We start from the raw sequence: 13,390 nt of genomic DNA, 5'->3' as shown, positions 1-13,390 counted from the left end.
TCTCTTCAGAATCACCAGTCATCTCTTAGCTGTCAGATTCAATGCCTTTTTCTCAATTCTTATTTTCCTTGACTTCCTTGTGGCCTCTGACAATCTGAGTCACTCTCTTCTCCTTGAGACTCTCTTTTCTCTAGGTTTTCAGGACATCATCATCCCCCCCTGCCCCATCCCCAACTCCCTTTCTGGTTTTTCTCCTTCCCTCTCTGATTCCTCCTTCTCTGGATCCTCCTCCAGATCATGCCCTCCAACTGAAGGTGTTCCTCAGTGCTCTATCCTGGACCTTCCTCTCTTTTCTCTTTATACCACTTCACTTGGTGATCTCATCATTTCTCATAGATGTAATTACCATCTCTATGCTGATGATTCTCTAATTATCTACCCTATCTCAAACTTTCTGTAGACCTCCAGGCTCATATCTCCAAATGTCTTTCAGACATCTCAAACTGATGTGTAGTATGCTTCTTAAATTAAACATGACCAAACCAGAACTCACTATCTTTTCCTCTAAACCCAACCTCTCTTTCTTCCTTATTATTGAAGAGAGAAACACAACTCTCCCATCCCTCAGGTTTACAATCTGGAAGTTATCTTGGATTCCTCACTATCTTTCATTCCTGCCTCCAATCTATTATCAAAGTCTATCAATTTCATCTTTGCAATGTCTCAAATACATCCTCTCATCTCTTCGGACACTGCCACCCTTCTAGGGCAAGCCCTCATCGTCCGTCTCATACCTGGATTATGGCAATAACCTGTTGATGGATTTGCTTATCTCAACTCTATTCCAATTCATCCTCCATTCAGCCATTGAAGTGATTTTTCTAAAGCACAAATGAGCATTTTATCACTCTTCTACTCAATGGACTTCAGTGGACTCCTTATTGCCTCTAGGATCAAATACAAAATGTTCTGTTTGACAACCAAAGACCTTCATGGTCTGTCCCCTCCTGCATTTACAGTCTTCTTTTACCTTATTTGCCAACACATACTTTTCAGTACAGTGACACTTTACTGGCCTCTTTGCTGTTCTATGAACAAAACACTCCATCTCTCAGTTCTAAGCATTTGCTCTGTCCACCATGTCGGGGACATTCTCCCTTCTCATCATCTCACCTACTGGCGTCCTTGTCCCAAATAAAATCCTATTTTTTTTTACAGGAAGACTTCTCCAGCCCCTCTTCATTCTGGTGTTTTCCTTCTGTTGACTATTTTCTACTTATCCAGTATGTAACTTGTTTGTACAAATTACCTCCACATTACCCTCAAGGACAGGCATTGTCTTTTGCTTCTTTTTTATATCCATAGAACTTAGTAGTAGATGCTTAATAAATATTCATTAATTTAAAAATGACAAAAGAGATGAGTTCAGATGAACCCGAGAAGACATATGAACTGATGCAGAATGAAGAAAATTTTATATAATGAAACAGTAAAGGAGCATAATAATGAAAGACTTTAGAACTCTGATCATTTCAAAGAGCCATCAGGACCCCAGAAGGCTGATAATAATATGCATTCCACATCTTGGTACCACCAGAGGTACAGCACGAGACACATTCTCTGACATGGTCCATGTCAAGACTTGTTTTTGTTAGACCATACTTAGTTGGTATAAAGGAAAGGGAAGATTTGTGGAGAGAAGGAGTGAGTAGTGTATAATGATTATTTAAAAAAAGAAAGAAAAGTGTCAATAAAACTTTAAACAATGGGGTAGCTAGGTGGTGCAGTGGATAGAGCACTGGCCCTGGAGTCAGGAGGACCTGAGTTCAAGTCTGACCTCAGACACTTAATAATTATCTAGCTGTGTGACCTTGGGCAAGTCACTTAACCCCATTGCCTTGCAAAAAAAAACAACAACAAAACTTTAAGCAAATACTTAGATGAGAGCAGAGGGAAGTTCAGAAGGGGATAAAAACAAACAGACTAATGTTAAAACTACCAGGTTAAATTTAATTAAAAGTAAAACAAATTGTATGAGAATTGATGGAGTTATATATAATTTTTTTTCTGGAAATGTTTGTGTTTGTTGAAGTGCTATAAATAAAAAGATAATTTTAAAAATAAAATAATGGACAAATTCATAATCCCTTTAGTTACTGACTCTTTTTTTTTCCTTGCAAGGCACGCCCCTAGGTACTGACTCTTAGGTGAGATGTGCTTTTTTTTAGACTAACCAGATAGCGGGGTGGCTAGGTGGTGCAGTGGCACGGTGGATAGAGCACCAGCCCTGGAGTCAGGAGGACCTGAGTTCAAGTCTGACCTCAGACACTTAATAATTATCTAGCTGTGTGACCTTGGGCAAGTCACTTAACCCCATGGCCTTGCAAAAATCCAAATTAAAATAAAAAAATAGACTAATCAGATAGCACAGAAATGCAAACTCAAGTGGCTTTGAAAAACCTAATGGTTGCTTTTCTCCATTTCTTCCCAGATAATCAAAAGGAGGGCATGGAATGAAAAGAGATGAACTGAGATAGATTTTTGAATACTTACTAAGTCAGTAAATATTTATTAAGGTCTACTATGTGCTAGATATCATTCTAAGCCCAGAGCATACAAAAAAAGGCAAACGACAGTCTCTTCCCCCAAGGAGCTTACAAACTAAGCACTTTGAACTCTCAGAAATTTCCTCAACATGATTCTGATCAGAATGTGCTAGTAAATGGTTAACAACAGAATGCTCTGAAATGGTTCTATGAAAAGGCGAAAACACACTATGAAGTTTTATTCTCATGTTAACTTGTTAATAAACATTGTCTCTATCACTTTCTAAGTGTAGAGAATCAACAAAACTATCTGATTGATTCATATTTCGTAGGTGTAAATACAATGAAATGTTATCATTGAATTCTATGACAGATACTGTGTCTTCTGAAGCCCAAGTCTACCCTTATGCCAGACTCTAGATAGAACCCCCTGGACTGAGTTCTGAGCACTGTCACAGGCTCTATCCTTCCCTCCTCATGCAAGATACTGATCCTGCCCGCTATCCATGAACTCTTCCCCTGTAGTGAATTCAGAGTAACATTGCAGATGATGCTATGCTTCCTTGTACTGGGGTAGAAACACTGCCAGGCACTGCCACTAGCAAGGTCTGTTCCCTGCCCGCATTTACCCACTGAGAATTGCCATCTAGTATTCCAGACCAGGATGTAACCATCTTCTGCTAGCTCACCACAATGAGGAGGTCAGAGCTCAGAAATAACCCACAGGACTGTTCAGGTCACTGTGCTCAACCAGAGTGATGTACTGACACTTAAAGGGATGACCCAATGTTAACATCTTGTTTCCACAACTGCTCATCATCTCTGACTAAATGACTATACAAAATTCCCAAGTGCCCACTATCAAACACTTAAAACATACAATAATAATAATAATAATGCACTACACCTTCTGCCTAGCTTTCTCTCTAAGGAGGTAAAGAAGACTTCATAGAACAGTTGCAGAAAGAGATGATATTCACTTTGGATCTGTATCACTGAAACAAGTCACTAAGTCCATTTTTTTCCTCATCAGAAAATATAGAAAATGGTTCTTTAGATCCTTCAGATACAGGTTGATGCAACTACTCTCAAACACATTGAGTTAATATTGACAGGACTAGGAGAATCCACGAGAAGAGGCATCAAGGGATCTCGGTCCGGTCTCAGGATCACCCAAGCAAGTAAGTACCTTATTTCTGGGATGGAGTGGGAAAAAAGGTACCCTGCCTTCTTCCTATAAGTCTAAGGGAGAGGTTGACATTGTATCTACCCCAAGAGAGGGTAGGGGTAGAGTCTTTTTGAAGCTCTTCCAACCTGCTAAGTAGAGAGGTTATTCTATAAAAATCCATTCCCATAGTGGGCAGTGTCCAATCCTTTTTTAAAAGAACCCCCAGTCAGGAGGACACAAAATCAATCAAGAATTGCTGCCAAGTTGCACCTCAGTAAGGAAAAGTGGCTACCCCTCAGAGGGAGAGGGCAAGCCTATTAATGCTGACATTTTTGTACTACAAAATGTTGACATTTTTTGCTAGGGGAAAAAAGGTGGATGTTGCAGCTCAAGGAAAGAATGGCTCCTGGGTGCTCCTTGGAAAGACAAAGAAAGGAGCTGAAGGAGTGGTTTTTATTGCATGCCCCAAAGTTATGACTCATGGTATTATCTCTTGGGGTATTTGGTCATTGCATGTTATAGTGCTGATAAATAGTTGCCAAAACCCCTCTACCTGTACACCAACATTAGTAGTTGAGGACAAAGTGGCAGATAAGTTCTCTGAGGAACTTGCTGAGACACTTGAAATCCAATCAATACATACTTTGATACTTGATTACTCCAATAAAAAGATGGGAGAGGGAAAATATGGGGGACAGAAACGGGAGAGGCCAAAGATTTGTTTATTACACTGAAGCCTCCTGCCCTACATCAGGAATACTGTCTTTGAAAAAAAAAATTGATAGGTGATAGATTAAGTGATCACCAAACATCGCAAAGAATGAAATGGGAAGCATTCTGGCTGTTATGGCTGCCAAAGCAGAAAGGAGGCCACTGATCTCCTATATCTACCTGCAAAAATACTTGAAGCCCGCACCAGACCAAATGATGATCAAGAATTCGAAAGAGAAATTACCCCAGAACTCTGCATTAAGTCAGCCAATTTAACACCAATACAGCAGAGACAGTCATTGATGTGTATGAAGGAAGGATGGAAGGAAGGAAAGGGAGACAGAGGAAGGGAAGAAGAAACAAAGAAAAAAAAGAGGGAGGGGAAGGAGGAAGGAAGGAAAAAGGGAGGGAGAAGGGAAAGAAGAAAAGAAAGAAAGAAAGGAAAGAAAAGAAGAAAAAAGGAGGCAGGGAGATAAGGAAGGAAGAAAAGAAGGAAGGAAAGACACATTTATTAAATATTTACTATGTTCCAGAATAATCTAAAATAATGGAAATGCAAATCTTGTTGTTTGTTCTCCATTTTCAAAGAGAATCAGGGCATGAAAGTGACTTGAATTCTAAGAATCTGGAAATACAAATGTAATTTAAAAGAAAGATAGTCCCTAGACTTAAGGAGGTCACATTTTAATTGGAAACACACAAAAAGGAACTAAAAAGTTGGGGTAAGAGATGGAGGATGTGAAGGTTTCCTTGTTCAAGGGCATGATTTTGAAATCCAGAAGTCTAGAAAGGAGGGGAATGAAGGCAGGCAGCTTGGCCCATTCACAAAATGGAGGCTCCAGGAAGAACTCACCAGTGGGAGAAGGGTACAAGCTTTGTTAAGAGATATTTAGGAATGAGGAGGTCACAGGGATGGATAGGAGAATGTCCCAGGTGAGGGAAATTCCAGGATAGGATAGCCATAAAGGCCTGATTTTGAAGTCCAAAAACAACAGGAGTAAGACCAGAAGGAGAATTGTGCAACCTCAAAATGTTCTGGATCAGGAGGCAGCAAAAGCAAAGAATTTCTACCACACCCTACAAAAGACCCAGGGTGGGGATATTGGAAACCACAGGGAATGAGAGTAATCAGTGAGCAGTGTACCTGGGTCACTGACCTAGATGAGGACATCCATGATCCAGGGGCTATGAAGTCCCAAACCCTCTGAACTGATACACGGGACACTGAAAATCCGGAACTCTGAACTTCAGAGAGCCAAGGAAACCATACTGTGAAGGTGGAGGACATCAAAAACAAAACAAAATGAAAACAAAACTCAAGAGGATCAGATGAGATAATGCAGAGCCAACCACCCCACCTAAGAACCCACCAGGGAAAGAGACATGCTCTGGCACAAAGCCCCAATTCAGGAACTAAAACTGGAGCAATGAGTAAATCAAAGAAAACGCCACCAGTATAACAATTATTGCAGATCTAGAGAGCACTCAAAGAAAGAGAGCATTAACTCTGTAACAGCTGCTAGCAAAGACTTAGAAGAAAAAATTAATTTTTAGCTAGAAGAAATGAAGACACTGAAACAAGGAAATAAGAGAAGTTTTGGAGCAAAGAAATAAACACTGTAAAAGAGAAAGTTAAACCTACCCATGAAATGGACTTCCTGGAAACTAGAATAGATCAAATATAAATCAATAACTCTAGGTCATAATAGGATAAGAATAGATCAAAAGCTTGAAAAAATCTAAGGAAGTATTAAATATTTGCTATCAAAAACAATGGACTTGGGAAATAGAATAAGGAGGGAGATTTTAATAATCACTGGAATCTCTGAAAATTATGATTAAAAGAAAAACCTGGACCTTAAATTTTGTAAGGCAAATGGAATTAAGTGGCTTTCCCAAGGCCACACAGCTAGGTAATTATTAAGTGTCTGAGGCCGGATTTGAACTCAGGTCCTCCTGACTCCAGGGCTGGTGCTCCATCCACTGTGCCACCTAGCCACTCCTGGACCTTAAATTTTAAGAACTCATAAATGAAAATTGCTCAGATCTAGTAGAACCAGAGAATAAAATAAGACTAGAAAGAACCCCTTGCTTATCACCTGAAAGGAAAGGAAAAGATCCAGGAATGTTATTACTAAAATCCAGATGTCCCATGTCAAAGAAAAAATACTGGGAGATGCTAGGAAAAAAACTATTTACATGTCAAGGAACTACAGTCAGGATCATATAAGGCCTGGAAGTTTCTGGTAAAAAACAGATCTTGAAATACTGTATTTCTAAGTGCAAAAATATAGGCTTCCAATTGAGAATCACTTGGTCTACAATTTGAATATTATCCTACAAAGGGAACAAAATGAACCTTTAAATAGAGGATTTTCAGGCATTTTTAATTTAATGACCCCAGAACTAACTGGAAACTTTTATATACAAATCTGAGTCCAGAGAAACCCAGAGAAATTTATCTGAACAATTGAAAGAAGCTGATGTAGATGATGTGCTAACATTTTAATAGGGAAAGAAAAAAATGACCTTTTGTAAACCTTAATTTCCTCAAATGGTATTGAGAGTGTTACAAAAAAAAATAGAGGTTCTGAGTTCTGTTCTGAGGGTTTTAAGAGGGGAAAGAGACAGGAGGACAAATGAGGAATACACTAGTGTAGAAAGTAAAAGAAGGCGGTAGAACTTTTCTATTTCTCATGATTGTGGTGTGTGAGAAGAAAATACAGGAACATGGAAATTTTAGGGGGTTATCAGATGAACCTCACTCTTCTCTGAAATGGATAAAAAATGGTTGAAATATATTATTTCCACAGGAATAAGGCCATGAAAGGGGTTGAGAATTAAGGAAAGTATCAGGGTGGGGACAGTCAGGGGCAAACCAAAATTCTTGATCCTAAAGGGATGACTAAAGAGGGGCAAGTAAAACTAGAATCCAAGAGGGTGCTCTCAATTGCCTCTTAGACAACTCAAGAAAGCCTGAAGCAATGGTGGTATATAAATGTAAATGGATGGTTTTTTGGTTCTGCAAGAACAGATTCCAGGAAATCCTGGCTAGTATAAATTGAGTGACTGCAGGGAGCAGAATGTTTTGTTTTTTTTCTTAACAAGGACAACAATATAGCAAAGACAAACACCTTGCAAAGTCACACTTTTGTGTTTCTTTGGTTTGACTATGCTTATTTGCTACAGTTTTTGGTCCTGTGTTACTGTGTGTGTGTGTGTGTGTGTGTAGATCAGAGGAAGAGGGTTAAGCAATAGTAAAAAAAAAAAGATCATTTAAAATAACAATTGCAACATTTCTAAATGCCCAGAGGAGAAATGAAGGAAATTCAGAAGGAAGTACAAGAACAATTTTTAAATTAACTGTAAATTTTATTATGCCTATCTATTTTTTTAAATGAAGACTCACAGTTTCATACCGGATCCTCTTTTTGTGTTCTTCTCTATGTATAGGAATCCTTTATTTTTGTCTCAAGGTTCAGAATTTTAAAAGTTACAAAGAAAAAAAATCCCAAAGGATGAAACATGGGTGTTATCTTTGAGTCAGCTGTGCATAGTCAGATCATTGATTCATCAGAGGTAAGATAAGAATTTATTTTAAACCAGAAAATTAGAAAATGAAATGGTATACAATTAAGAAAATTTAACCCTGAATAATTTATTTATTTATTTATTTATTGTCTTTGCAAGGCAATAGGATTAAGTGACTTGCCTAAGGTCACACAGCTAGGTAATTATTAAGTGTCTGAGGTTGGATTTGAACCCAGGTCCTCCCCGACTCCAGGGCTAGTGCTCTATCCACTGCACCGACTGACTGCTCCCAATCCTGAATAATTTAAACAAGCTATTGAAAGTCAAAAATGGCTAATGGTCAAAGGAAATGGATTAGTTTCGAATAAAATCACTTCCTATCTCCTCTCCCTTTCATGGCTAAACTCTTGGAGAAAGTCACATTCAATCAATGCCTCCTCTTCCTTTCCTCTTCAGGATAATGTGTAATAATAGCTTTATTATACAGCTTGACCTTCATGCTTCATAGCCATCTCATGTCCCAAACTAACCCTATTTTGGAGCTTTGCTCCAAAGCCTTCCCTCTTCCACATTTCTCCACTACAGTAGAGGTACCTCTGTTCTCCCAGTTTCCCAGGTTTTCAAATTAGTTATCTCCTCATTCTCTCAACACCCTCTATACCACCATGTCCAATAAATTGCCAAGTCCTGTTTATTTTATCTGAGCAATATCTCTCTTCTTTGACACAGAACCCAGACTAATGTAGCCCTCACCACTGCATACCTGGACTATTGCAATCACCTGCTGGTTGGTCTCCCTGCCTCTAGTCTCTTCCTCAGTTTTGAGTTCCCTGAGGACTAGTTTTCACCATGCATCCCAGTGGGTTCCAGTGCTTTCTAACCATTTAGCATAATTGATTTCAGGATCCTCTGCCACAGAAACTGAAATGCTTATCCTTGGGCATTGTCTTTACCAGGTTATGTATTATTTTCTGGATTCGATGCTCTCTGGAACCACAATACTAGTCATGGGACTGTCTAAGTCTGCAGTTGGACACAGGCTCTTACCAGAAGGTTCTCTTATGGGGTTGACTAGACTCAGTGCTCTCTAGGGGACAAGCATCATTGCTCCAATCCAGTAAGTCTTTGTGTGTTCCACTGGTGAGCATGGAACCTTCTTGGCTCATTAAGGCTTTTATTCTTTTAATTAGCTCCTCCTCTTCCAAGGCAGAGGGTGGGGAAGAAAATATTTATGAGGGGAAAATGTGAGTATCAATTTCTAGGTACTAGTCCTTGGAACCATTCCCTCTGTTTCATGAGTCACAAAAAACCACAGAATTTGATAGGGCTATCCAGTTTGGCCAGACCTACTTCTTTCTGACTGCTCCTCATCTGTCCTAGCAATCCTTCTCAATGTCTTTACAGCTTTCCTCTTTTAACAGTCAGGGACTACTCTCAGGACTAGAAGGACTTTTTGTGTTCCCATGTACATTTTTTTAATCACCCCTTTGTTATAATTTTTGTGTTACACCACTTGGAGATGCCCCTCCCAACTTGCATTCACCTTGTATGCAAGATCCCCAGAAGGAAGATGTCAAGGACTTTGAGTTCTGAGATACCCTGCATGTCCAGCCCCTTACTACTGTAGCTCAAATGGCTTCATTTGTGAGTTTTCCATGAATAATCAACTCATGGACACAATCAGCTTTTAACAAAATCATTTACTTAGATCATGTTGTAAAAACAGTAGCTACCTAATTTGGGGATGACTTTTCCACCAAACACGGAGCATTTGAGAGAGAATAGGTCTAACTTCAGATCTTGGTAATAATAAGACTTACATGGGGAAGATGTAAATTTGGATATCAGCCTTAGAGCGATGAAAAGCATAGAAAGAAAAGTACAAAGAACCCAGTTCTAGGGCCTAGGGTGGTCAAAACAATCCCTAACTCCAAACTTGGCAGAAACTTTTCTCTCTTCATAAGATCCCCTTTAAAGCCCAATTCCTTTTTTAAATTTTTTGGAAAGGTAATGGGGTTGTGACATGCCCAAGGTCACACAGCTAAGTAAGTCTTAAGCATCTGTCTGGTTTTGAACTCAGGTCCTCCTGACTACAGGACTGTTGCTCCATCCATTGAACCACTTAGCTGCTCCCTATAGCTCAATGCTTTATGGCTAATTCTTCTTCCTTACTCTCTGAATCTGAGTCCTACCTTGATGGACTGAGGATCAGGATTTGTGTCTATCTGGAGTATGTGTCTCTGTTCCCTCAATTACGGCTACTCTCTAAACTGGCTCTTCAACTACTGGATGTGGTTTTCCCCTCCATTAGATGCCATAATTGTTGGAGGAAGGAGGGAAAATCCACATTCTTTCCCTATAAGTTAGGGATTTCCCCCCAAGACCTGGCTCTTTTTCTTCAGCTCTCCAAACTTTTGAACTGTCTATCTCCAAGGCTCCTTTATTTAAAAAACTTCCTTGCCCTAAGGGACAATTTTTATTTTTATTTGTGCAATGTCCAAGGTCCCTTTAATTCCATCCCAGAAAACCCAAAGAACTCTCACATTTTTTGTTGTGGTGGAATTCCTCCAGTAATCTCCTTTACAAATGACCTCTGAGGCCTAGCTAGTGCCCCAATCCCCTGAGCCAAGACACCCATGATCCTCTGCCATAGTCCACTGCCTAAAAGGACCTTCTCGGGAGCCGTCACTGACTTTTGCATCCTCACAAGAAGAAAAAGCAACATAGCAGCGGACCCATCTAGTGGTTCACTTATGCTTACTGTGGAAAGTGTTTGGGTTCCACTTCAACAACAGCTTCTGGGGAAGTTCTGAGTACTCTGGGGAAGTGAGCTCTCCACCATCCTGGTCTTCCCAACTCTGACTCAAGATTCTGGTGGGCAAATTATCCGTTCATGACAACTGTGTCATAATCCCTTTCCAGGTTGCTCATGGAACCCTCGTTTGGGAGGCTGTGAGGAAGCAGCATCTTAGTTGAGCAAGGGAGAGCTAGCACCAGGCCCTCTGCATGAGTGGTAGCGCCCTCCTTGTGACTCCTCTCCCCAGCCCTGCCCTTCTGCAATGTGCCAGGCGTCGGAGCCCATTTCCCTCTCTCCTCCCCTCCTCTCTCTCCTCTCCTTTCTCCTACTTAACCCTCTAGAGTAGACAGGCTGCTTACGTCTAGACCCATAGTATGTGTGTTTTTAAAGGAAAACAAAAGCAAAAATCCAAAAATACCCTTACTATTTGTTTGTTTATATTGTCCAGATCACCAGTGTACTTTCCAGTAACCTCAGTAACTCTGTTTACTTTGTATTCAACAGAAACAAATAAACTTTGAGTTGGCCTTTTAAAAAACTCCCTTACAGAAGGTGTTCATATTTCATAAAGTTTCACAACACTTTGGTGCCATATGAACATCTAGTCTGTGATTATATTCTACATGAACTGAGCTAAGGGGGGGGCAGGGAGCCAAATCTCCCCACATCCTGCCTTACATTAGTAAAAATTGTATTCCACAAATCAACGATGTTAACAAAGCAGCACACTATACAGGTGCTTGTAACAGGAAAAGAGGCTGTGCAGACCAAAATGTCGTAGCCTCACATCCACCGACAATGAACAGGCTCATGCAAATGAAACCCAACAGCCTAATCAAACAATGCAGAGCACGACTGTTAATGACTGACAACATTGCACCATTTGGCACCCTTTAAAATATGGAGAGATGATGTCAGAAGATAGTTTTATGAAAAGGGAATAATTAATATAAAAACCAAACAATTCCCAGCAAAGGAACCAGGAAACATTTCAGGAAGTGACTTTGTCCTATGATAATTGTGACAGTGCCCATAGATGACACCAATATACCCTCCAGTGAGCTTAACCAGTCTCAAACAAATATCCCAGAGTATGGGAAATGGGCTCATTGCCAGTCTGAATGAGAGATCTATGATGCCATTTTGGGATGTGTTTGGGATCCTCCAATCCCCCTAGCAAAGGACAGGGCAGCTATTTTTGTCTAAGAGAGTTCCTTATGCCAATCTGAGCATCTGTCTGTCTGCGATTTCCTCATTCTGCCCCAAATTACCTAACTGGTCCTTTTCCTGAATGTTTCCCCTCCCTGATAAACATCATGCCCCTGATGAATAGGGTCAACAGAAGCTACATTTGCAATGACTCAATTCTATCCTAAAAAGCAAGGGGTTTCTCTGGTTTAATGGTTCCTGGTTATAATCTCCAAGTTACATGAAACAACAGCAAAAAAACAAACAAACAAACAAAAAATACAACTTTTCCTAGATAAGAGGCCCAGAAGATCAAAGTCATTTGGGATTCAACTTCTGGGAAGACTTACCAGAAAAGAACAGATTGCTTTTGGACATAGATCTGATAGACCCTCTTGGCTAAAAAGGGCAATATTCATTTAATCTCTGGTCAAAATACAAACACACACCAAGTTCTAATGCAATAAACACAGCTTCCTATTCACCCTCTTTTCCTCTTTTTTTGTGCATTCACTGGCACAGAAGGGCACAATAATTGATACTTGGTATGTTCATAATAAACTTTTAACTCTAACAAAAGTGATTTGTAAATACAAGTGCCCAGTTGAGGCAGTGGTCCCAAAGGGCTGTCCCCCCCTATTCCTACCCTCATGATTCTCAAGGCTCTAAAAGTGATCTTGCATTTGAACTCACAGGTTTGTTTTTTGTTTTTTAATAAAACTATGTGAATTCTCCATGGAGTGGAAGGAAATAGTCATTTGGTTTGAAGATAATTTCCCAGGCAGAGTTACATGGAGATTTCCATTGTTGTAACAAATCAGTGTGATATTACTAGTCCATTCCCCTAGCTCACTCCGTATTAAATCAGGGTGGGCGTCATTCCTGGTGTTGGGAGAGGTCCAAGTTTGTAGGCAAGTGCCTTCTGGTGAGGAGTCCAAGGGTTTGAAAAGCCTGCAGCATTACACGGACTCCCCCTGGTGGTCAAAATCTATTCCAAAGTCCCAGACTGCAGACTTTTCTGCACCTTTTTTTGAAAGCCGGGAAACTGGCCAGGTGTGGGTGGGCAAAGCTCCAGGATCACTACCGCTAACTGCCTGCCGTACCCACACCACCTCCATCATTCATCACATCCAGCAAGTGCGTATTATGCTCCACATCCTTTTGTCAGGCGCTGGGGATGAAAAGACAAAAGGAAATAATCCCTCCTCCCAAGGAGTTTATATTATTTTCAAAATAAATTTCCCTGTCCTTTCCTCTGCTATAGAGCCACCCCATGTAACTAAGAATATTTTAAAAGAAAAAAAGAAGGGAGGAAAAAACCCAGTAAAACCCAATCAATACACTGAAAAAATCTGGAAACATAAATCATATACCACACCTATGAAGCTGCCAGTTCTGCAAAGGAGTGGAGTTGGGACCTCTCCTAAGTCTCTGGCAGAGCCACTCTCATTCTTTGGAATTTTGAAATATTCTCTGATTGTTTGGGGGTTATTGGTCTTTCCCATTTCT

The 13,390-nt window shown here is 40.1% G+C and overlaps 1 protein-coding gene across 1 annotated transcript in view; it reads right to left on the bottom strand.

Moving 5' to 3' along the window:
* Positions 1-12,999, bottom strand: part of LOC141511844 (uncharacterized) — a 61,064-nt gene extending 48,065 nt beyond the window's left edge. Inside the window, exon 1 of the mRNA XM_074220858.1 lies at positions 12,845-12,999. Within this exon, the coding sequence (XP_074076959.1) occupies positions 12,845-12,999 (155 nt within the window). The remainder of the gene's footprint in view (positions 1-12,844) is intronic.
* Between the last annotated feature and the right edge of the window lie 391 nt (positions 13,000-13,390).

The sequence above is a fragment of the Macrotis lagotis genome, chromosome 2 (genome assembly GCF_037893015.1).
Source record: "Macrotis lagotis isolate mMagLag1 chromosome 2, bilby.v1.9.chrom.fasta, whole genome shotgun sequence".
Lineage (NCBI taxonomy): Eukaryota > Metazoa > Chordata > Mammalia > Peramelemorphia > Peramelidae > Macrotis > Macrotis lagotis.
The sequence above is the reverse complement of the archived record's forward strand: the minus strand, read 5'-3'. Positions and strand labels throughout refer to the sequence as shown.